Source organism: Zeus faber (genome assembly GCF_960531495.2).
Source record: "Zeus faber genome assembly, chromosome: 2".
NCBI lineage: Eukaryota > Metazoa > Chordata > Actinopteri > Zeiformes > Zeidae > Zeus > Zeus faber.
This window is the reverse complement of record NC_137189.1, coordinates 7344425-7367771: the sequence shown is the minus strand read 5'-3', so window position 1 is coordinate 7367771 and position 23347 is coordinate 7344425. Positions and strand designations below refer to the sequence as shown.

At 42.6% G+C, this 23347-nt stretch overlaps 1 protein-coding gene across 1 annotated transcript; it reads right to left on the bottom strand.

Moving 5' to 3' along the window:
• Nucleotides 1-2620: 2620 nt before the first annotated feature.
• Nucleotides 2621-22729, bottom strand: opn8a (opsin 8, group member a; the record flags this gene model as incomplete). Its single annotated transcript, XM_079996617.1, has 4 exons — nt 2621-3046; nt 10176-10501; nt 12018-12311; nt 22657-22729. 4 exons carry the CDS (start codon nt 22727-22729, stop codon nt 2621-2623), a joined length of 1119 nt encoding a protein of 372 aa, XP_079852743.1.
• Nucleotides 22730-23347: the final 618 nt, after the last annotated feature.

Genomic DNA, 23347 nt, shown 5'->3' with positions numbered 1-23347 from the left:
ACAGAAAAGCAAGAGCTAAGAAGGGAGGGATGTGATAGAGTGCAGTTATATGACTTCGCCAGTAGAGGGACTCTATCTTAAGTAAATGCTCCTTCGCTCTCTCTGTCAGTTGTTGCACTGATAGCCAGCCTGGCATGTTACGGCCGCGCCACATGTTGCTGAAGACTGTTAATAAAAGGTGAACAAACCAGGAGTTGGTCTCTGTTACCTGACGGCAAAATACCAAGATACCACAGTTATTTAACTCTGTTTGAGTTAATAATTCTGCTATTGTAATATAACTTTTTACTTCAACTTCATTCTCTTTTACCTTATTTCTCGTCTTTATTCTCTATTTCTCTTTATCTTCATTTATTATTCTCTTATTACCCTTATTTACGTATTTTACAACTTAATAAACCCTAAACCCCAGCCTCTCTGCCAAAAACACAAACGCTTCAGACCACATAACAGCTCGTATTGTAAGTAAAAACTCATCCTTGAAGCCTTAAAGTGGTATCTTCTGAAGCGGTGCAGCAGTGGCAGATGAGGCCCAACAGCACCTGTTTGTTACGCCACTTTGTAGTTTCTTGATGAATTTGATGTGCTGATGAATGAAGGAGCAACCGCTGACGCTGACTTGATTAAAATAATAGTTTTATTACACAAATCAGCATCAAACCGGACTTGCCATGGAACGTCCAGGAGAGAACAAAGCCGGAAGGATTCTCTCCCGACTGAAGTTAAAGACTTGTCCTATATACTAGTACGGAGATCACGTAGCCCATCTGGTCACAATGCATAGGTCACAGTTCAGGACTTGTCCAACGTAAATCTACACATATCCTCCTCTGGCCGTCTGGAGGTATTAACAGATTTCCTCTGCTGACTTAAGCTGAATGCATCAAAACATTTCCTCTCCCATAGGGCCTCTGAATAGACACATTGTTATTTTCGTTCTCTGTATGACATGGAAGCAATAAATTAAAAGTAACATACATTAGTAATTATACCATACAATCACTATAAAATGGGCTTCTTGAGAACCCAGGGCTCTCATTCAGACACCTCAAAAGAAACATAGATTTTATTTTCAGGCCAAATTGCACAACCCTAACTTTGGCCACATCTAATTTGAACATCCAACATTCTTACATTATGTATAAAATAAGGAAACGGGTTAGCAGCAGCAAAAGAAGCACAATCCTTTTGGTCAATATTATTGGCCTCCCAGTTGACCACACTGACGGAAGAGTCAGAAGAGGGTGAAGGACATTATAGGACGTTGTACTGCTGTGTGCAGAATAGAATGAACAGAATTACAGAAAAGAGAAAAACTACATAAAAAACATAAAACAGAATTAGCAGTCCACCAAAATGTGTTTCTGAGCAAATTTGAGGCCGGATCCGGTTAAACGGCGAATTATTAACATCCCTGTTAAAATTAATTGAGATTGCATTTATAAATTAAAAATAATTTATTATTGCCACCATTGACTGCTGTTTGTGAAAATTTCATGGGAAAATGACTCACTGTTAAAAATGGAATACTTCAGAACAAACATATGCAAATGCTTCATAGTTGGTTAGGTGTTTGTTAAGACCCTGTTAATTCAAATCGAATTAACTGTTTTGTAACTGGGTGTACGTAGGTGGAATACAATACAACTATCCTGTGGCACCACGTATATTATTGTTTGTATATCACAATCAATATAATCAAATCTATTAAAGCTGGGGTATACAAAAAAGTGTTCACACCACACACCAGGCTGTTCACACAAACTGCCTGTTCCATCTACAGGTATGATGAATTTAAACAAAAAAGGGTTAAGGGTGATTCTAGTATCCATGAAATACATAGGACTCCTATAATTTCTAAAACCAGTCCCGACCCAGAATATGCAAAAAAAGAGGTTAGGGCATGTGACCAGGGTGGGCCCACATAAAGGCAATATGGGAACATCATATGTTACTTTAACTATTTTAAATAAAAGGGAGCAAATTTCCTCAAAACCTGACTTATTTTGACTGCATTATTTCACCATGAAACCAATAGAAAATACACACAATACTTAATTGTGTGTTAAGTAAATATAGCTGCATTCCATAGAAAAATCAGCCCCTCCGGGAAATTGAGATTTTGCAATATCAAGAATTAATTCAAATTGAGCCACTCTCTGCAATATTTCCAAGAGCTTAATCATGCAATTGAAATTTAAATTAAATGGCCAAATCAACAGATGTCACCGCTAGCGTCAGTGTGTCGTCATACAGTAGTGATTTTATTTCCTGCTTACGTATATGTCAAATTGAAAGTTTATTTTATAGATTTTTTACTTGACACAAGAAAAAAACAACACTTTCTTTCCAACAATTAGCTGTTCAGAATGTGTATTATCAGAAATTGATTACACATGACTCTTTCTTCCATGGTAGTTGTTAAATATTTGTCACACAATTTGACAAAAACAGACAAAACTTTACCACTTTTGCATTGCAACTTTTGAGAAAAGCAATTGGGAAAAAAATGAGCAGTCAAATAATTCCTAAGGAAAAATTCTGCTGCAACGAATACACAAATCCTTTAACTCTCAAGTACTCAAGTAGCTCAACACAAACAGACGGGAATCTAAGGTAACTAAAGGGAATCTCTACTTGCTAGCACAAGCTTGTTCAGCTCATCCTCAGACTGTTCGCCAGGGGTATTAGATCCAATTTGCCTCAGAGGTTGGTTGCCATTCAATTCGTCCCCTGAGCTCCCACAGGCAAAGTCATTGCATGGCATGTTCTCTTCCTCCGTCCCCTCATCAGGCGTCTTCTCAGCCCGGCCAGAACAGCAGCAAACACGCTTTTGGAAGCGGTAGAGCTCACGGCGGAAGGAGCGCTGGAAGATGCAATAGATGAAGGGGTTGTAGACGGTGGAGCTCTTAGCGAAGAGGCAGGGCAACAGGCTGACCACCGGGGCCAGGCTGCCTTGCTCCTGGGAATGGAACATGCTCCAGAAGCTTACCACCACATAGGGCGCCCAGGCCAGGATGAAACCTGAGCTGATCATCACTGCCATCTGGACAGCAACAGAAAAAGGAAAACGTCAGTGATTCATGAGGGACATTGATTGCTCAACAATAATACCTCATAGATGTGTCAACCCCCCCCCCCCCCCCCCCAAAGTAACCCTTCTGAGCTGTGAGTAGGTGTCTGGTGATCCGTTTATTTGTGTGTTTTCCAGCACGATAGTTCTTAACTCGTCTCGCCACAGGATCCACATTTGTCTTCAGTCAATAAGTCACGACCCAAACATGCTTGAAGATTTGAACCTTTCTAATTAAATTAGCAAAACAACCATAGTCAGTTATGATGTGGAAAGCTGGAGCACATGAAGTGACAATATGATGTGATATGATTCACTTTGATTTAACAACTGTATGATCCCACTAGAAATGGATCCAGTTTTGGATTGGAACCTACCAGTTGGGAACCCCAGCATGAGCAGCTAAAAGGAAAGTGTCTTTATTTATTCGTCACGCAACACACCACACTACAACACATGCTTGCACACACACACACACACACACTTTGATGGTGGCCGGTGAAATGGATTCTCTGCTTTTGACCCATCCTGGCTTGTCCTTCCTCCGGGGGCACAGCCAGGAGCTGTGGGCAGCATACGTGGACGCGCCCGGGGACCAGGTGATAAGTGTCCATCGTTGGTCAGACGATGATGGGTGCATGTTTTTGGTGGGGGTCCTTACTGACGTGAGGTGGAGGAAACCCCATGTGAGCACGGGGAGAACATGCAAACTCCCCATCGCCTGTGTTGGAGGGCCCTGAAAACACAACTCATATATATATATATATATATATATATATATATATATATATATATATATATATATGAAGATGGCGGCGAGTGCACACACAAGGCTCAGCGCCTCTTCAGATTCTGCAAATAAGCAGTTATATACCTACTAGTTGTTAGTTTGTCGCTACATCGTCAGGGCGTCAATGGGCATCAAGAGAGCCTAGCACAGCCACAAGCTGAGGATCGAGGAGCACTTTAACAACAACTCAGACCCCTGACACATGTTGCAGGAAATCCAGGCCATCACGGATTACAAACCCACCAACACCAACCCCCCAACCAGCAACACCTCCCCATCGACGACTCAACATCTTCTCTATGCTCACTTCGACAGGGACAATCAGGATCAGCCATTGAGGCTGTGCTCCCTGCAGACCACCAGCCCCTCACACTCTCCCCCACTGAGGTATGTGCTGCACTGAGCAAGATCAATGCATGTAAGGCTGCTGGCCCTGATGGTATCCTTGGACATGTGCTCAGGGCCTGTGCTGGGCAGCAAACTGAGGTCCTTACTGACATCTTCAACCTATCACTGACCAAAGCAGCTGTCCCCATGTGCTTCAAATTCACCACCATCGTGCCTGTAACAATAAACAGCTCTGCAGCGAGCCTAAACGACTTCCAACCTGTTGCACTCACCCCCACCATCATGAGTGCTTCGAGAGGCTGGTCCTGGTTCACCTCAAATCCTGCCTACCTCCCACACTGAACCCCCTCCAATTTCCCCACTGTTAGAACAGGTGCACAGAGGACGCCGTCTCAACGGCACTACTCTGCCCTCTTCCACCTGGACAACAACACATACGTGAGAATGCTGTTCTTTGACTTCAGTTCAGCATTTAACACCATCATCCCCTCCAGATTGGTCACCAAGCTAGGTGACCTCAACATCAACCCCTCCCTCTGGAACTTCTACCGCTGCACCATCAAGAGCATCCCCACCAACTGCCTCTCAGTGTCAGGATCCTGCCCTGCCTTGATTCCCTGTCTGTCTGCCTCAAGGTCTCTCTGTCCTTCTCTGGCTCCCTCTGTCTGCTCTAGTTCTATCTGTCTCTGTCTCCCTCTAGCCCTCTCTAGCTCCCTCTGTCTGTCTATAGGTCCCTTTGCCCCTCTCTAGCTCCCTCTGTCTATCTGTCAGGCGTCACATCCCTATCACTACACACCTGTCCCCAGTTTGTAATCTCATCACCTGTCTTCACCTTCCTCGTTACTCCTTTTGTATTTAACCTGGTCCCATTCACTCTGTCTGTGTCGGATCGTTGCATGTTTTCTCGCATGTGTTAGCTCCTCTGCACCTGATTCCCTGCCGGCCCCTGGGCCCTGATTCCCTGCCGGTTCCTGGTTCCTGAGTCTCTGTCTATTTGTGGGTCCCTGCCTTCCCCGTCACGAGTCCCTGCCTGTCCTTATCCCTCTTCTGTTGCCTGTTCCTGATTCTGTCTACACAGCTGTGTGTCCAGCGTTTGGGTTTGATTGACCTCACCCTGAACACTCAGTCTGGTATGGCAATTGTACTGCTGCGGGCCGGAAAGCACTGCAGAGGGTGGTGAAAACTGCCCAACCCATCACCGGCTCTCCAGCACAAGGGGTGCCTGCAGAGGGCACACAGCATCACCAGAGACACCTCTCGCCCCAGCCACGGGCCTCCCCTCTAGGAGGCTCTACAGGAACCTCTGTTCCAGGACCAGCAGGTTCAGACACAGCTTCTTCCCCTCTGCTGTCATCCTGCTGAACTTTACTTTACACCCCCCCCCCGGATAACCCACCCACACACAAACTGGACTCCAGTGACTGAAGTCTTGCACATTGCACCTTAACATTAGACTACTATTTTTTGTTTTTCTATTCATATTTCTACAACCGGCAATACTAATGTCAATCTGTTAATACTGTATATATTGTAGCATATTCATCACCACTCTGTTATTACTGCTAATATCGCTCTCAAAGTATATACTTTAGTGCATCCATATCCATTCTGTAAATACTGTTAATAATGCTCATCATTCTGTTAATACTGCCCATACTGTATATATTTTAGTGCATTCATATTCATTCTGTCAATACTGTTCATACTGTACATATTTAGTATATCCATACCCACTACTGTTAACTCTATTTATATATTCATATACTTATTTTATACATACGCTTCACTTTACTGCTTCTTTTGCACTTCTGGTTAGATGCCAAACTGCATTTCCTTGTCTCTGTACTTGTACTTTGTGCAATGACAATAATGTTGAAATAAATACGAAATAGAGGATCCACATTTGTAACCCACCACATACTTTAGGGTCATTTGGCGGCTTTCGACTTTCTTTTTTCCTCCGCATCATTTGAAAGAGGATGACGGATGACGGGGTCTCCCAGGTACTGCACACCACGCTCACACACCTGGATGGCCAGAAGGGGGCCTATGTGAGAATGCTGTTCATCGATTATAGTTCAGCTTTCAACACCATAGTCCCCACCAGACTGGCTGTCAAGCTGATGGAGCTCGGACTGAATGCTCCGCTGTGCGCCTGGATCCTGGACTTCCTCACAGCCCGCCCCCAGGTGGTCAGGGTGGGGAAGTACATGTCAAGCTCCCTCACACTGAATACAGGATCCCCCCAGGGCTGCGTCCTCAGCCCCCTACTGTACCCCCGCCCTGCACATGCCTGTTGATAAAAATTGAAGTGATTGGTATTCAAACGAAAATCTTTGCATTTGTTAGTTCCTCAGTCACCATTTTGACCAACTCATTTTATGTATATTACTGCAACTATCTGTGATTAACCCATACACGGATTTTCGTCACTATCTTGAAAAAATATACACACACTGTGTGGCCAGGTCCAGCTCCAACACCATCATCAAGTTTGCTGACGACACCGTGGTCTTGGGCCTGATCACCGACTGCGATGAGAAGGCCTACCGCGAGGAGGTGGCTGACCTGTCACTCTGGTGCCAGGACAACAGCCTCCACCTGAACGTCAGCAAAACCAAGGAGCTGATTGTGGACTTTAGGCGTGGATCACAATCGAGGACGCACTAGCCCTTGTGGATTAATGGGACTTCTGTCGACAGGGTGAGCAGCTTCAGATACCTGGGAGTCCACATCACAGAGGACTTAACATGGACTGTACACACAGACACTCTGGTGAGGAAGGCGAGGCAGTGTCTTTACCACCTCAGGCAGCTGAGGAAACTCCGGGTCTCGGTGAGGATCCTCAAGTCCTTCTACTGTGGAGCAGTGGAGAGCATCCTGACAGGCAACATCACTGCCTGGTTTGGGAACTGTACTGCCCAGGACAGGCGGGCCCTGCAGAGGGTGGTGCGTTCAGCTGAACGTACCACTTCAGTGCGTTCAGCTGAACGTACCACTGATACTACACTCCCCCCCTTGCAGGAGTTATACACCAGGAGGTGTAGTAGCAGAGCCCGCAGGATCATGAAGGATCCTCATCACCCCAACAACGGACTGTTCCAGCTGCTGCGGTCAGGCAAGCGCCTCCGCAGTCACACAGCTAGAACAGAGAGACTGAGACAGATCTTTTTCCCGCAAGCCATTAGAACTGTCAATGCTGACCTCACCAGGGGTCCTAACTGAGCCATACACATGGGCTCCACTACCTACTGTACTATATGTAGCATACTGTACCGCATACTGTGTCACTGTTCAGGGTTGTTCGTGATGCCGTATTGCTGCGCCGTACTGTTGTATACTGTGCTGTATTATCCCAAACACTACCTCACTCTATTCACATTCACATGCCACTTTAAGTCACATGCCACTTTAATGCACATATCTGTATATACATAGGCATATTCCCTCTCTCTATTCCATTTTATTTATTTTTATTTTCATTGTATTTTATTCTATATATTTTTATTTTATTCTATAAGTATTCAACTTACTGTATTACGTTTTAGGAGTCAGTTAGTCGGCCTATAGAAGATTTTTTTTTTTTTTTCCTAGGACATATTGTGTGCTAACAACGGGTGTGTTGCATTACATTTCACTGCATATATGTATAAAAGTATGTATATGTATGTGACAAATAAAAAAAAAATCTTGAAATCTTGAATCTTGAAATCAGAGCTTCAAAACAAGGTGCCACTTGTGCACATCAAGCAAATATTTTAAAAGCTATGACAAGGGTGTGGCAAACTTTGATTCTGAGATAATCACCTCCAAAGTTTCTCCGAGACTTGGCTTCATTCAGCCAGCTCCCAGAATGCAAATGGGGTAGCCACATGGCTACTTAACATACTGTGGAATGGGTCAATCACTGCTTTGTTCTTGTGTTTTGAGGGAACATTGAACATATTCGTTTTGAAAAAAGCTTTTAACAGTAAGAATATACTTTTTTTTTTTTTTTATAAAAGTGGAATTTATTTTCTGGTGGTTCTTGAAAATATTCCATTTCATAGTCACATTCGGGTTGAAATCTGCTGTTTGAAATGTGCTCCAAGTCCAGAGTAATATCAGATTCAGCATCGCTGTCGGAGACTATCATTGCAGAAAATGAAGTCCAGTGTGTGCTGCTTAAACTGAGGTGGATCTATTGCACTGGTCAGATTAAGGTCCGCGATGTGATTTAGATCTTCCTCCACCCAATTCTCCTAATCAACAGGAGTTTTCACAGACAAGTGAAACCGGAGCCTTGTGGAAGTGACGGTGACATCAGTGACATGCCCCCTCTACAACGTGGTCTCTGTGTGTGTATAAAACATGTAATATTTAAAGGCTAAATTCTATCAAAAAGGTTTCACATTGTGACTTCATATCACATGGAATATGGAGGAAAGATCTTCACCTGGACGGTCACTTTAAAGGAGACGAACAATCAAATATTTAACTCCACGGTTTAACATTTTTCTACTATTTATAAATCAAACTCGGTTATAAAATTACGTTGAGGGATAAAAAAAAACCCACAAAGGAACACAAATCTGGAAAAATCTAATTTTCCTTCAAGAAAGGTTTTTTCCAACGTATTTGGCTGCTCCTAGAGATTTAAAAAATGCACGAGATGGCGACTTTTGCTGTGGTGGGTCACATTTGTCTTCAGTCATCCAGTCACGACCTGAACATAAATAAAGATTTGAACCATTCTAATTAAATTAGCAAAACAACTATAGTCAGTTTTCATGTAGAAAGCTGGAGCGCATGAAGTGACAATATGATATGATTCACTTTGATTTAACAACTGTATGAAGGTATTTTGTTTTTGTATTTCCATGATGCCCACTAGAAAGGGTCCCAGTTTTGGATTGGGGACCCAACAGTTGAGAGCCCCAGCATAAGCAACTAAAAGAAAAGTATCTGTGGTGTGGGGGGGTGGTGTGGTTTAAGCAGCCCCACCTGTCTTGGGTCTAGGTAATTGGGCCAGGGATAATGGTGGCTGTACACCTGTTGCTCATAGACCAATCAACGAGCAACAGGTAAAAGCCTCCCCCTGCCCCCCATACACACATACAGGAGAGGAGCCCTTGTCATGACATGTTTTCTATCTCCTCCGGGCTTGTTGCACCTTTCCCACTCACTACAACAAAACTGGTGTGTTTTCAACCCCGTCTTTTGTGTGTCTGTGTCGGAGGACCCTGAAAACGACACTTGTGTGGCGAGTGGTAGTTGGAACTGCCACAGTATCAAACAACACAGATTAACTCATTTAATTTTTGAAGTTCTGCAAACTGTTCAATAAAAGTGCAGCAGACCCACTGTAAATTGTCATTATCTTTGACAAATACTTAATGAGGGAAAGAGTCTGCATTTATATTTTATTATATTAGGGATTATCTCGGTGTAACTACAGCCAAGGGCCCATAGCCCTGCGAGGATGCTCTTTATTGTGCATATAGTATAAACACATTTTGCATGTAGTATATATTTTTGTATATTTCGCTCTTTTTGTTTGGCTATCTTTTTACTGTTCTCAGCATTTAAAAAATGCTGAGAGTGTACAGCAATGCACCAATGCACCACATCAAATTCCTCGTACATGAAAATGTACTGCAAACGAATTCTGAGAGTTTCTGTCCTTAAAACAAGATATGTGTGGGAGTGTCATATTTATAAAACACCTATAATACTATAAAAAGAAATGTAAAATAGAACAAAAATTATAACAGTCTACACCTGCTTTTGTTAATAGATTTTAACGGTATGGGGTTCCAAAATATGTTTTACTAAAAGATGTTATGATGCTTACTTTTTTAATCTCAGTGCCAAAGAGTAGGAGTTTGCCCGTGCCATTACCAGTTCAGACCGGAGTGCAGAGCAAAAGCAATTAAGATGATAACTAACCATGATCAACTGATCAGCTGACCATGCTGCGCCTACCAGAGTGATCCTGCGCTCGATGTTTCCGTAGTTGAAGCCGTTGTTCTTCATGGACTGATAGGCCCGATGTAGCTTCCAGGCAATGCCAGTGTAGGTGAAGAAGATGAGCAGGCAGGGAATAAAGGTGCAGAGGACAGATAAAGTCATGATGAAGGTGAAGTGATTCAGGGAACGCTGGTAGCCAACCCAATCCACCGAGCAGGCGAGTCCAAATGGCTCTGGGCCGTAGCTGCCCCAGCCCAGCAGTGGAAACAAGGCCCAGAGGCCGGCGTACAGCCAGATCCCACTGATCACCAAGTTGATGGTCCTCCTCTGGAACTTGTTACCTAAGCGGACACACAAATGCACAAAAGCTTAGTTTTTGTGGTCTATTAGAGATGCACTTATACCAATGCTGGTGTCAAGTCTGATACTGTGATCAAGTGTTAGTACCCATAAAAATGTTTAAAAATTTTCATTGTTTATATTACTTTGTTTAACTTACAAATGACAAAAAAATATTCATCAGACAGGGCCACTGGGAAATAAAAATACCTCACTATCATTGTGGCACATTGTTCAATATTTGTATCATAAAAAGTACTTTACTATGGAAGTGTAACTTTGAATTTTAAGTTTAAGTTTTTTATGTTGGGGGATGAAAAATTATATTCTGGCTGCATTTCCAACTCTTGTAAGCACATTATGGAAGAAAATGAAAATTGAATTGCAAGACTCCAATTTCGATTTTTATTTTTTAAATACAAGTATGCATGTTTTGTCAGAAATTCAAATCATATATACATTTAATTTTCAAATAATTTAAGTATTGTGTGTAACATCATTCAAATGTAATTCAAATTGGGAAATGTAGAGTACTGTCTATATGTACTATTACTTTCTGTAACAATTGGTAAATACGTATTACCATTTATTTTTTTGCACGTGGGTCTCTGGGTTGACTGGATTGTTTGGGGAGTTATTGTGTGTTTGCGTCTGTAATGACATTTTCCTGCATGTTTTGAGGCTGGTGTGTTTGTTGATCGACCTTCATTCTCATCCTAATCACAACACTACTTAAGTTCACCCAGAAAATCTCAAGCAGAAGAGCCAAGAGGAGCAGTGTTTCCAGGGAGACAACGACGAATGAAATACACAGATTTTCCCTTCTTCACTGACTCTCCAGTCTTGAGCCATCTGTGGGGGGATTTACAGACGGATTAAGAGACATAGCAGTCTTGAATATCTTAACTGAAATTCGGGCATCTCTAAAAGATGTAACATGTACTGTGTTTGTACACTGTGTGTTATATTTTTGTTTGTATGAATAGGTCATGTCGATAACATTTCGGAACCCAGATTCTATCTGTCTGAAGACAATAGACTCTGTGGACAATGGCCAATATTTCCGGTGTAGCCAGTGGATATCAGGCCCAAGACATCCTCTTCCCTGCGCGGCATTGCAAATATCCTTGCAAAGCGCAGTGTGACATTGCTCACTTAGGGAGGGATGGCAGGAAGGATTGGCGGCCTAAATAGGTCGGCCCATAAGGGTGTGGAAGTGTGTGGCACCGTCAGGTTTTCTGACCAAACTAGCTCCACAAGCATATACAGTATTGCATAACTTATCTTATCTTATATCATTGGAAGAAAGCTTGACTAAACACCTTATTTAAGGTGTGAGCCGAAAGTCAAATAAAGGACTTAACTTTGATTTATTTTACATCTTACTGATTACTATTTATGAATGCTTTGATACTCCAAATGAGTAAATCCTAATGATCCTCTTTTAAGTCCAATTTTGCATCCTATTAGGTGTCTCAATTTTAACTTCTGCTGTCGGACTTTCATTTAGTAGGATACCTGTCTTTGGGGGGTTTCCCGTCACCAGGTACCTGACCATCCCAAGGATAGTCAAGGTGAGGATGCTGGCCACGCTGAAGACCATCCCCATCAGGCCATAGTAGAGGCAGGAGGAGTCTCCTCCAATCCAGGCATGGTTGAAGGCGGAGGCGATGGACAGAGGGTACATGCTGAGGGCCATGCCCAGGTCTGTGACGGCGAGGTTGACCGTCAGCAGCTCGGGGGCTTTGAGCAATGTGGGCCGACGGGCCGAGCTGACTAGGACCGCAGTGTTCCCAAAGACTGACAGGATTGCTGCATGGAAGTTGGAGTATTTGGAAAGAGAAACATAAAAAACAACAGAAAATTGGAATTATGATGACATTGTTGGAACGTAAAGGGCATAACCAATCATTCTGCCTTTTCATGAGGAGGTCACCTGGGAATTACCTAGAAGAATAGACCTGTAATGAAAATTCAAAAGCCCAATATGTTATCTCTGATTGGCAGGCCCGTGCAGAGACGCTAAGAGGGGCAGGTACTCATAAAAAAAGGAAAAGGCACATGGGATAAGTGCCTAGCCATTTTGCATCTTTGACGAAATGTCCTCATTATGCACACTGTTATTTTTTGTTACCTCCAACAAGGAAACGGAGTACACTGTTTTTATTTGTTTTATTTGGAGGCATGGGGAGCGCAAATCACAGCGCCTCAATTGGCGCCATCGCAGGTGCACTGATAAACATGCATCAGCGTGGCTGCTGATATATGCAAATCTTGCCAAGAAAATCCGGTACCTCCATGCCCATTCACACTTAAAAAAAATGCACCTGACAAAAAGGGCACCATTGACATCAAGGGGCAAAGGGGCAGGTGCTCAGGCACTGCCCCCGCCCTGCACGTGCCTGTTGATTAAAATTGAAGTGATTGGTATTCAAACGGAAATCTTTGCATTTGTTAGTTCCTCAGTCACCATTTTGACCAACTCATTTTATGTATATTACTGCAACTATCTGTGATTAACCCATACACGGATTTTCGTCACTATCTTGAAAAAATATATGATTTGGTTTCTATAATTTGTTGTTACAAAAGCGGAATACAATATGTATTCCCAATCGCAACATTCAAAATACATCATGGTGCGACCAGCCAAATTCATTGACTGTTACAATACATTTTGCCTCAAAGGCACAAATTAAAATACTGTACATACTGACTCGGTGGACCTGTCTCGACTAAACACAGACTTATGCCTTCTTCAATTCCCCTTCAATATATTGCTCAGCTCAGCAATAATAGCTGGCTCCTTCGGCTCCCAATATGAAACAAAAATATTTCTCTCTTTTTCCGCGATTCAAAGTGTGCTGGGGGAGTGAACTTGTGCAACATACAAAGTCTCACCATGCTTGGCTCTTAACGTTATTACCAAAGTTAGACATTTCTGAACATATTTAACAAACAATTATACGATCATCCTATTATTCTGTGTTAATGTCTTAATTTATAAAAAAAAATTAAGAAAAAAAAATGTATCAGGCTCCCATCGTTCCCAGAAGCCAGCTCGGTACTCCGACCCTCCAAAGATCAGAAGAAGAAAGAAACAGTCTTTATTAGTCACGCAACACACCACACTACAACACATGCTTGCACACACACACACATGCACATGCTTTTGATGGTGGCCGGTGAAATGGATTCTCTGCTTTTGACCCATCCTGGCTTGTCCTTCCTCCGGGGGCACAGCCAGGAGCAGTGGGCAGCATACGTGGACACGCCCAGGGACCAGGTGATAATTGTCCATTGCTCGTCAGACAATGATGGGTGCATGTTTTTGGTGGGGGTCCTTACTGACGTGAGGTGGAGGAAACCCCATGTGAGCACGGGGAGAACATGCAAACTCCCAGATGGTGTTGCATGTGGGCGTGCATGTGACATGTGTGTGGAAAGGATCTCTCGTTCACTGCGCAAACAGTGATGGCCACCAAGCAAGCGCAAGTAAGGAAATATACGCCCAGAATTTTACTCATTTTGAGGAGAGAAACTGATCCCTTATTTGGTATCAATCCTATTGACGCTAGAATCGATCTTCAAAATGAGACACAGTATCAGTAGTATCGATACTTTCAGTATCGATCCGCCAACCCCTATGGGAAACACCAGACTTTGCACCAACGAAAGCAGACGTGTTGCTGTCATCACGTCAGCAAGGAGCTATGATGCATTAAGTTGTGTCCATTTTTCCTGTGTTGGCCCCGTTAACACTACAATCATTTTTTTTGGGTGGGGGGGTGGCTGACGAACCATTAAAAAGAAAATCCGAATTTAATGAGGCATACCAATGCATGAAAATAGCACCCGTGGCCTTTGAAGGATTCAAACATCAGTGGACCATTCTCTGACCACACTGCACACGAGGCTCAGAGATCAGAGACAGGAATGTAAGACGTCACAGTTTGCAAGCTGCCTCGATTCTTTGCACATTCTTCTAGTTTCCTTTAGCTCTCCTACAGCTTGAAATAAACTATTCAAAGCTTATCTTCTCTTTTGAATTATATTACAGAGATATATTTTCCTTGTCACTGAATAGTATTCTGAATGTTACCCAATACCTAGATAGATAGAGTTATAATAGAGTTTTGCATTGTACGTAAGGTTTCTAGCTTCAAGGGTCGCCTGAATTTGCAATTGAATACTCATCTAAAACTGTAGATGCTGGCTTGGCATCAGATTCTATAGTCTCTATATTCTGATTATATTTCCTGCATTTTCTCTCTTTTCTGGAAATTGTGATAATTTCTGAAAGTATCCCCAGTAAATGGCTATTTTGCATTATAGCTATTTTGCTATTTGCTATATGCATATAGTTTTTCACCTGGAACAGAATGTAATCATACCGTTATCCATATCTAATTCAGAGATTTTTTCCTCCAGTAAAAAGCTCTGAATAAATGTTGACAATGATGGATGCGTGTGTTTTATTTTAGATGTGGCCTATTTTATTTTATTGCGTTTCCTTTTGGTGAAACATGCACCGTGAGTAATGGGGATACTTCCTTCATCACTGCTCCCCCCCAAAAAAGGTGCCGGTCAATGAACTGGCTATTTTTAGAGATTTTTTCATGTGGATAATCACATTAACATCATACTTTCGAGTAAAAAAATAAAATGCAGATTTTGAATTTGCATTTGGTAAGAAGGTCATTAAAAAGTGACAACAGCGCTCTTCAGGAGTAGAGGCAGAATTTGTAGCACAAACAACACCCTATAGATAATTGTAAACTTGCTATGGATGGAACATTAATTACATTAATCAGTATTAATTACTTCCAGTTTTTCACCCATTACTAAAATTGGATTGAAGTATATTCAGTTCAACTTGCATTACATAACAACGCACCCCTCTGCAATGGGTTTATGCTAGATTTGATTAATCCAGTCGGTAATATTGTGCTAAAATGTGTTTATTTATAGACCATGGCCCTCAAGGAGAAAGAAAAATACCATTATCTGCCTTTTAATAAATTAAAAAGCCTCACATTAGATTTCCATTCCTAGCAGAAACTATTTGGATTTATTTTTCAAGGTAACCTTTATACAAAGTTGGCTTAGAGTAAAGGTGACATATGCACACTTCTTGCGTTATTATAAAAATGCATTTGCCTATTATTATGTTTGTAGATCATTATTAGCTTTGTGAAATATTAAACCCTACAGATTATAAAGAAGAGCATTGCTTTGGTCCCCAAGACGTACATATCATGGGGGAATTTTGGGAGGAAAGCATGTCTGTAGGTTTAGGAGAGGAGAGTTGTATTATTGTTTAATGAGAAATGAAAGAATAAAATGGATGGGATGTGGAGACGAGTGGGGTGAATACATTTGACTAGGGAGCTCGATGTGCCCTAACCCATGGGACAATGCTGCCACAAGCTTCCCGAACCTGGCTTTTGAATTGCCTATTCCATGCGTTCTTACAGACAGCGGTGGGAAGAGCAGGGAGCGGGAATTTTCATTTGTGTACAAATGGGATGTGAAGCCATCTGCAAACCCAGGAGCTACAGTATACTCTTGCATTTCAAAAAAGATCCAATATTGTGGATGTAGTTTCATTTCAGCCATAGTGAAGGACCCTTGTGTGATGCACATTTTTTCAAAAGGAGGAAGTAAATACATGTTGTTTGTCTGCAGTTTAGCTTACACATACATTAAATAATTAATAATCAATCATCATTTCACAGAAATTAATTGTGCAGTCCATTTAGCAATTTCCCTTGCAAAACAAAATGTTTTTCTTAATTGTACGTCTCTATCTAATCTGAATTTAATGAGGAATACAAATGCATGAAAATAGGACCCGTGGCCTTTGAAGGATTCAAACACCAGCGGAGCATTTTTCTCACCATGCTGCACATGAGACTCAGACTTCAGAGACAGGGATGTCAAACACAAGCACAATCTGTTTCCTTTAGCTTTAAGTAAACAATCCAATGCTTCTGAATGATATTACAAAGATATATTTTCATTTTAGTATTCTGAATGTTACCCAATACCTATAGAGTTTTGCATTGTACGTATGGTTCCTAGTATGGGCAGAAATATGTCACTAGAAACGGAATTTGAATCATTTATATTTGAATTTGAATTGCTCAACGATTGCATTAGAATAGAATTGTAATCACTTCATTTGAATTTGCATTGTTTAACTTGAGCATAATTTGAAGTTGAATTTATTTGTTTGGAACTGAATTCCAATAAACTTGAAACTGAATGTAATACTATGATATTGAATTAATTTGTTCTGAAACTGAATTTGATCCTCACTGAAAATTCATTCAGTTCTCACAATTCAAATTCAGGTCGTGTAATTCAAATTTAGATCTTGCAGTTCAATTTTAGTTTACTGAGGCACACAGCCGGGTCGTTGAGGAAGTGCAATCAAGTCCAGATTCACAGAACTCCTTTTCCTCCAGAGTAGTACTACTCTGGATAGTGACAGTGTTAGCAAAGGTGGCGGTCAATGAGTGAATGAATTGTACGTCTCTATTACCAATATCTGTCTGTGTTATTTGAATTTGAATTTGTTCTGAATTTGAAGAGGGCGGGGGCTCAGGAGGTAGAGCATCTTGTGGTACACTTAACCACCGATGAGCCTCGCATGGCTGCCTCCATCGCTGTATGAAGTTGTAAGTCGCCTTGGACAAAAGTGTCTGCTAAATGACAATGTATTGTTCTAGTGTCTCAGTATAGTGAATTATAAATGAGAAGTAGTGTTTAAAAATCAATTCTGTGACAGTACAGAGATGTGAGAACTGTGACATGTGCAGGTTTCTTGGTCTTTGTCAGATCTCGAACTGCAGCGTTCTGAATGGGAGCTGCTTGTCAAAGTCCAGCTTGTCGATACCAGCATTTGGCATCAAAATGCGTTCTTGGACCAGTATCCTATCAGTGGGTGATCCAGGATATAAAGAACAGGGTTTACAGATTATTATTATTATTTTTTTAAATTAGACAAAATCATATTGCAAAATATCGCTCAAAAGCCTTGCATGAGGATGGGAGGTGGTGAATCAATTAAATGTCATTTAGTTTCTCAGGGCAAAGTGTTTAATGTAATTTCACTCTCTGTAACCACAGTATTCCCAACAGAAATATGAAGGCAAGAGGTTGGTGGGAAAAATAGAAGTTTCAATTTTTTTCGTGGAAATGGATCAATCCCCTCGGCGAAAGAGGACATGGGATATTTATCTGGATGTGTGAGGAACAGGTCAAACATGGTCCACCACACTATTCCATGACAAACACAGGAGCTCTTGAGCTCTCCCAGATGTGTGAAAGATTAATGTGTTTGGTGTGATTCAGGTTGTTCAACAGTCTTCTGTGCATCTTATACAATTGGGAAGATTGAAATGCACTGTTTGAATCTTGTGCTTGGCAGACAAATAGCCTCACCTCTTACTTGGTGCAGAGAACTGATCAGATCTGTCATCAATCTTCCCTGATTCCCAGTATTTATATTTGTTTTTATCTTTTACTTTTATCTGGTCATTTCATGCCATGTCACTAACCTCCATTCATTTTAGATCTGCCCACTCCCTTTTGCTTTGTTGTCACCCCCGTCCCTTCACCTGGTTTCCCAGCCTTGCAGCTCATTCCCTTGTTAGTCCTTCGGATTAAATACCAGTACACTTCCCTTTGTTCCCTTTGTACCAGATTGTCTTTTGCATGACCAATGTTCCCCACAGAATTGGATTCTATTTGTGGCGGTATGGGGGGTGCCCAAAACATCATTGCAATGTTGATCACTGTTATCATATTATTTGCGAGGGCTTGAGTGTTTGATTGGAATGAACAGAATGTGACACTGACGGAGTGCCGCTGCTGTTTGAAAGCGAGTCGCACGGGAGAGGAAAGGAGAGGATCAATCAACTGAGACTCCCATCCGAACCTCTGTCTGATTCTGTTCCCTGCCGGATAAATTTGCCCTCTGACTGATCTCCTGATTTTGATATCTGATTGTTTTGGTGTCATGCTTGTGGGTTCATATCCGAGTCAGTGAGTGTGACAAGATCAGTATCTCACTTTACCTCACACCTTGTTTTAAATTCAATTTACAATTACTGCATCCCTATAGATGGTTGGTAGTTTGGCTCGGCACCTGATGTAGACCAAGCCATCCTCAAGGTTTCCTCCTTTTAACTCTTGTATGTTTTCAGAAATGTTTCTCGTCCAGGGGCTGATGGGGTTGTTGTGGATGTTGTCAAATTAGATAGTGAATATAGTAAATAGTATTACAAATGCTTACACTCCACTTGACTTTATTTTATTCAAGGTTAATAAATATGGGTCAGTTTCAGTCTTCTTTTAAGTGCATTTTATTTATCTTTTGGATATAGAAAAATGCGAAAACAACCACTGTGATAGTGTTTCTTTCCTTTAATTTCTGTTTTCACTTTCATATGAAACACCCTTAAAGTAAATTTTTGGTCAAAACAAAATCAACAGCTTTGGATAATATGATTCATGCCACCCATGTTTTCACCTTCCTTGTCACTCCTCTTGTATTTAACCTGTTCCCCGTTCACTCTTTCTCAGTCAGATTGTTGCGTCGGATGTGTATTGAATTCTCGGTTTTGTCTACAATCCTGATTCTCTGCCTGTTTCCTGATCCTGATTCCCTGCCTGTTTCCTGGACCCTGATTCCTGGCCTGTTCCTGGACGCTGATTCCCGGCCGGTTCCTGGATCCTGAATCCCTGCCTGTTTCTTGATACTGGTTCCCTGCCTTTTTCCTGATCCTGATTCACCTGCATTTGGGTTCACCAGACCGTAGCCGTTACAGAACGATCTGACCCAACATGAACCCAGTGGTTCCAGTTTTTGCAGCTTTCTGGCAGTTTCTCATTAGGGCCCAACCAGTAGATTCACCTGCAAGACACTAGCCTGCTAGCCACCAGTGTGCTAGTCACCAGCCTGCTTGCTGCCAGAATGCGTCCAGGCCTGGACATTCCCTTCAGACACCCCGGACTGCTCGCCCCCACCTGCACTCCTGTCAATTAGATGTGGGTTTGTCAGGCTGGAGTCTACCCTTGGCCTAGCCCCCAGTCCTGATCCGGATGGCCTGGCACTCACCTGTCCTGTTCCAGCCCCCAAGGATCCCAAGCAGTCCCCCTTCTGGTGGTCACGCCTCGCCTTCTTCTTCAGGGACCCTTGGAAGTCCCCCAGGATGGAGCGTGGTTCCAAGAATCCCTGAGGCCCTCCCCAGTCGCCGTGGCCCGGCACTCCCCAGTGTCTGCTGTTCAGGATCCCCATGTCTCCACTGCCCATGCTCCAGTTCCTCCGTTGCCCGGTGCCACAGGGTCTCTTCTGCCATGCTTCCCTTTACCTTGGCATGTCTTTGGAGTCACAGAGGAGATGTTTGAATGTGAAGAGCCATCTTTCCTTTAGCTCCTCGCTATCTCCTGGATTCAGGAATTTGCCCAGATGTTAGCGATTAAAAGGTTGAAGTTATATGCCCACCCTTCTCCGCCTCCCATTTCTCCAAAGCCTGTCATTCCAGTCTCCCCGGCCGAGGCTCAGTCTGTTTCTGGTCCTGAGCCGTCAGCGCCCTCTCCCAAGGTCTAGCCCATTCCTCAGCACGTTCCTGAGTTGTTGGCCGATCCTGCTTAGGCTCGCCCTATTCCAGTTCCCAAGCCATCGGCCCCCTCTCCCGAGGTCCTCTCCTTTCCAGTTCCCGAGCCGCCAGCCACCTCTCCCGATGTCCAACTTGTGCCGGTTCCCGAGCTGCCTTCCACTTCTACCGAGGCTCGGCCTGTTCCAGAGCCATCGCCCGGCACTGCCAAGGCTCAGTCCACTCCTGGTCCTGAGCCATTGGTCATGCCTGCCAACACCCAGCCTCTCAGCCGCCCTCCTAAGTGGCCCTGCCTACAGAGTCGTCCTCCGGAGCAGCCTCGCTTATCCGCCCCGTGCTCGGGTTGACCTCCTGAGCCCGGCCCCCTGGTTGCCCTCCCGAAGGACTCCGCCTACCTGCCCTGTACGCTTGGACAGGGTTCCAGCTCCCCAGTCATCCACCTGATGGGTGCTTTTAACCTGTTCCCCATTCACTCTATCTCGGTCAGATCATTGTGTCTGAGTGCGTATTGAATACTCGGTCGTGTCTACGATCCTGATTCCCAGCCTGTTTCATGATCCTGACTCCCTGCCTGTTCCTGGACCCTGATCCTCTGCCTGTTCCCCTGGACCCAAGGTTTCCTGTTGCTTGTTAACCTGGTTTTGATTCCTGCCTGTTCCACATTAAACCTTGCACCTAATCCTGAGTCTTTGTTGTGTCCTGCATTTGACCATATCTGTAACACTCACGGCGCCACAGACGCCTCAGGGTCCTCAGGTGGGCAGAGCTGTCACATTGCATCAAAACGTGCAACCTTGAATTTAACCGGTACCTCCTTGCCTCATGCACATCCCTTCAATTTACTCCACTCCACACTGTGTGCTGTGTTGCAGGCTCTTAAGCATCACGTTGCCTGCTTATTGACATTTCCCGCAGCCACCAAGCTGCCTCGGCTCAGTCGACTCGAGGCAGGGAGTTTGAGCAGTCCAGGCCATTCCTCCTGCGCTCCAGAGGACTATTATCCACATTTATTATAATAATCATGGATAATAGTGGCTTGGTGGCCACGGGAAAAGGCAACCGTGCTGTCGTCCGCAGCTGGTGCTTGACCACGCCCCTTTGTCCGCCACACTCATGTTAGAGTATTCAACCCTCAAAAGAGAGATGAGGTGTGGGCTAATGTTTGGATTTTGTGGCATTAAAATGAGCAATTTATACACAAAATGCAAAGGGCTATAGGATCTTACTGCTGTAGATATTTAAGGTTGTGAGTATTAATTTAGTCAGAGTACTGCCTTATAGTTGTCTTTTATTTTTGTTCAGGAAACAGGCCTGTTACTCCATTAACAATATACTGTAGTTAAAGGGAAGTCAAATAGTTTGTCCAGCACCCTTACCAGAGCTGTGTCAGGTACAAGCAGATTCCATCCCAGAAAAATATCTCTGTTAATAATATATCTGTAATAATATCTGTTACTGCACATATAGAAGGGGTCAGAGAAACAGCGCTTGCGCAAGATTATTAGTCCTATTATCTAATTTCAGGCCATTGCGATTACTGTTGGACCGAAAATGTTTTACTCTGTACAGTTACATTTTTCAATCATATTCATACTGATATACATGATATTTAATATATATAAAATCTGTCTAGCATTTTGATATAAATATTTAAAAGAATAGCACATGTTTCTTGTATTCAAGGGCTCTTAGATGACAGATGACAATAAGCAATTTATTCAAAAGTCAATGACAGAATAATTATTTTACTGTAAATCTGCTACTCTCCGTGACAGTTTACTATACGGTGCTGTCGACCTTGTGTCAGCAAACTGTGTAAGGGTTCAAATGACCAAAATTGAACTGCATTGAAGTGCCACTTTTTGTTTATCTTGCCACAACAACTGAAATGGCTTTACAATCGATGCCAAGCAAGCCAAACACGCCGACAACCAACTGACAGCATTAGTGAGGAGAACACCTTGACACTTGACATTCAGAGTCATTCATTTAACTTGCCTCCCACAACAATTTGCCTCTTTTGCATCAGCTGGTGATAAATGGGGCTATTTTTTAAAATTAATTATTATATATGAATTATTGCCTCTGCCGCATGTCTTGTGAATTTACAAGCAAAGTATTCATCCTTCTTAAAAGCCTTCAAGCCACAGTCCACTCGATCGCTCACACCACATTTTAGGGACATGATGAGTGTCTGAAAGCATCTGAATACGAAAAAACAACGTGGCTATCATACCACAAAAGGTTTTTAATTTAATTAATCTATAGGGACTGTCAAAATTCCAACAAAGATAAGCAATACAAATATGAATGTAAATATTTATTTATTTGTTTTAAATATTATTTATTATTAATTCATATTAAGTATTATTATCGGTTGAGATAATATCAATTTTTTGTCGCAGTAATTATGACATTTAATCAGAAGAAGAGATGAATGAAACCATGCTTAAAGTAAAATCTTTGTCTCACGAAAGATTTGAAGGTTCCATTCTGCGAAACAACCGCAGATGACTAAGAGCTGTACTCACCAATTACAAGAAGATAAATTCCTGCCCAGAAGTCGACAGCTGGTGAGAGTTTAGAACTATATTTATCTTCCATTTCTGTCCAGTCAGTATGGAAAATACATGCACCTCCTCGTTCCTTCTTGCAGAACGACGGTTTTACCAGTTTGTGGAACCTGTTAGCCCTGGTATCCTTCACTTGTAGCACAGGCGTTAATAACCCTCCATCCAGAATGTCTACTCTTAGACAAACATACACAAGCACACATGCACACGCACAAACATCTACACAATGCTGCACACACAACGCTAAAGATGATTACGTGCATACACAACGCTAAAGACGATTACTGGCACACACAACGCGAAAGATGATTACTGGCACACACAACGCTAAAGATGATTATGTACATGCTCACAACCACAGACAGAGCCACATTTCACACACTCAAACATCACCTTTTCCCTGTCCCTCAAATGGGAACACTATTCATCTATAAAATTGACAATTTTGGATAAAGGTGCTGTAAGTCTATTCCATCCTCTTCAGACATCTGACTAAAATATCCCATCCCATGCTTTGCCCCTCCACAGATCTATGTGAGATTGCTTCTGGCTGAGCCATGTCATTACGCCGTGACCTCAACCGTGAAATCAAGTGTTCCTTGACCAAAGAATTGCCTTGACTTAACTTGGAAAAAAAAAAAATTGGACT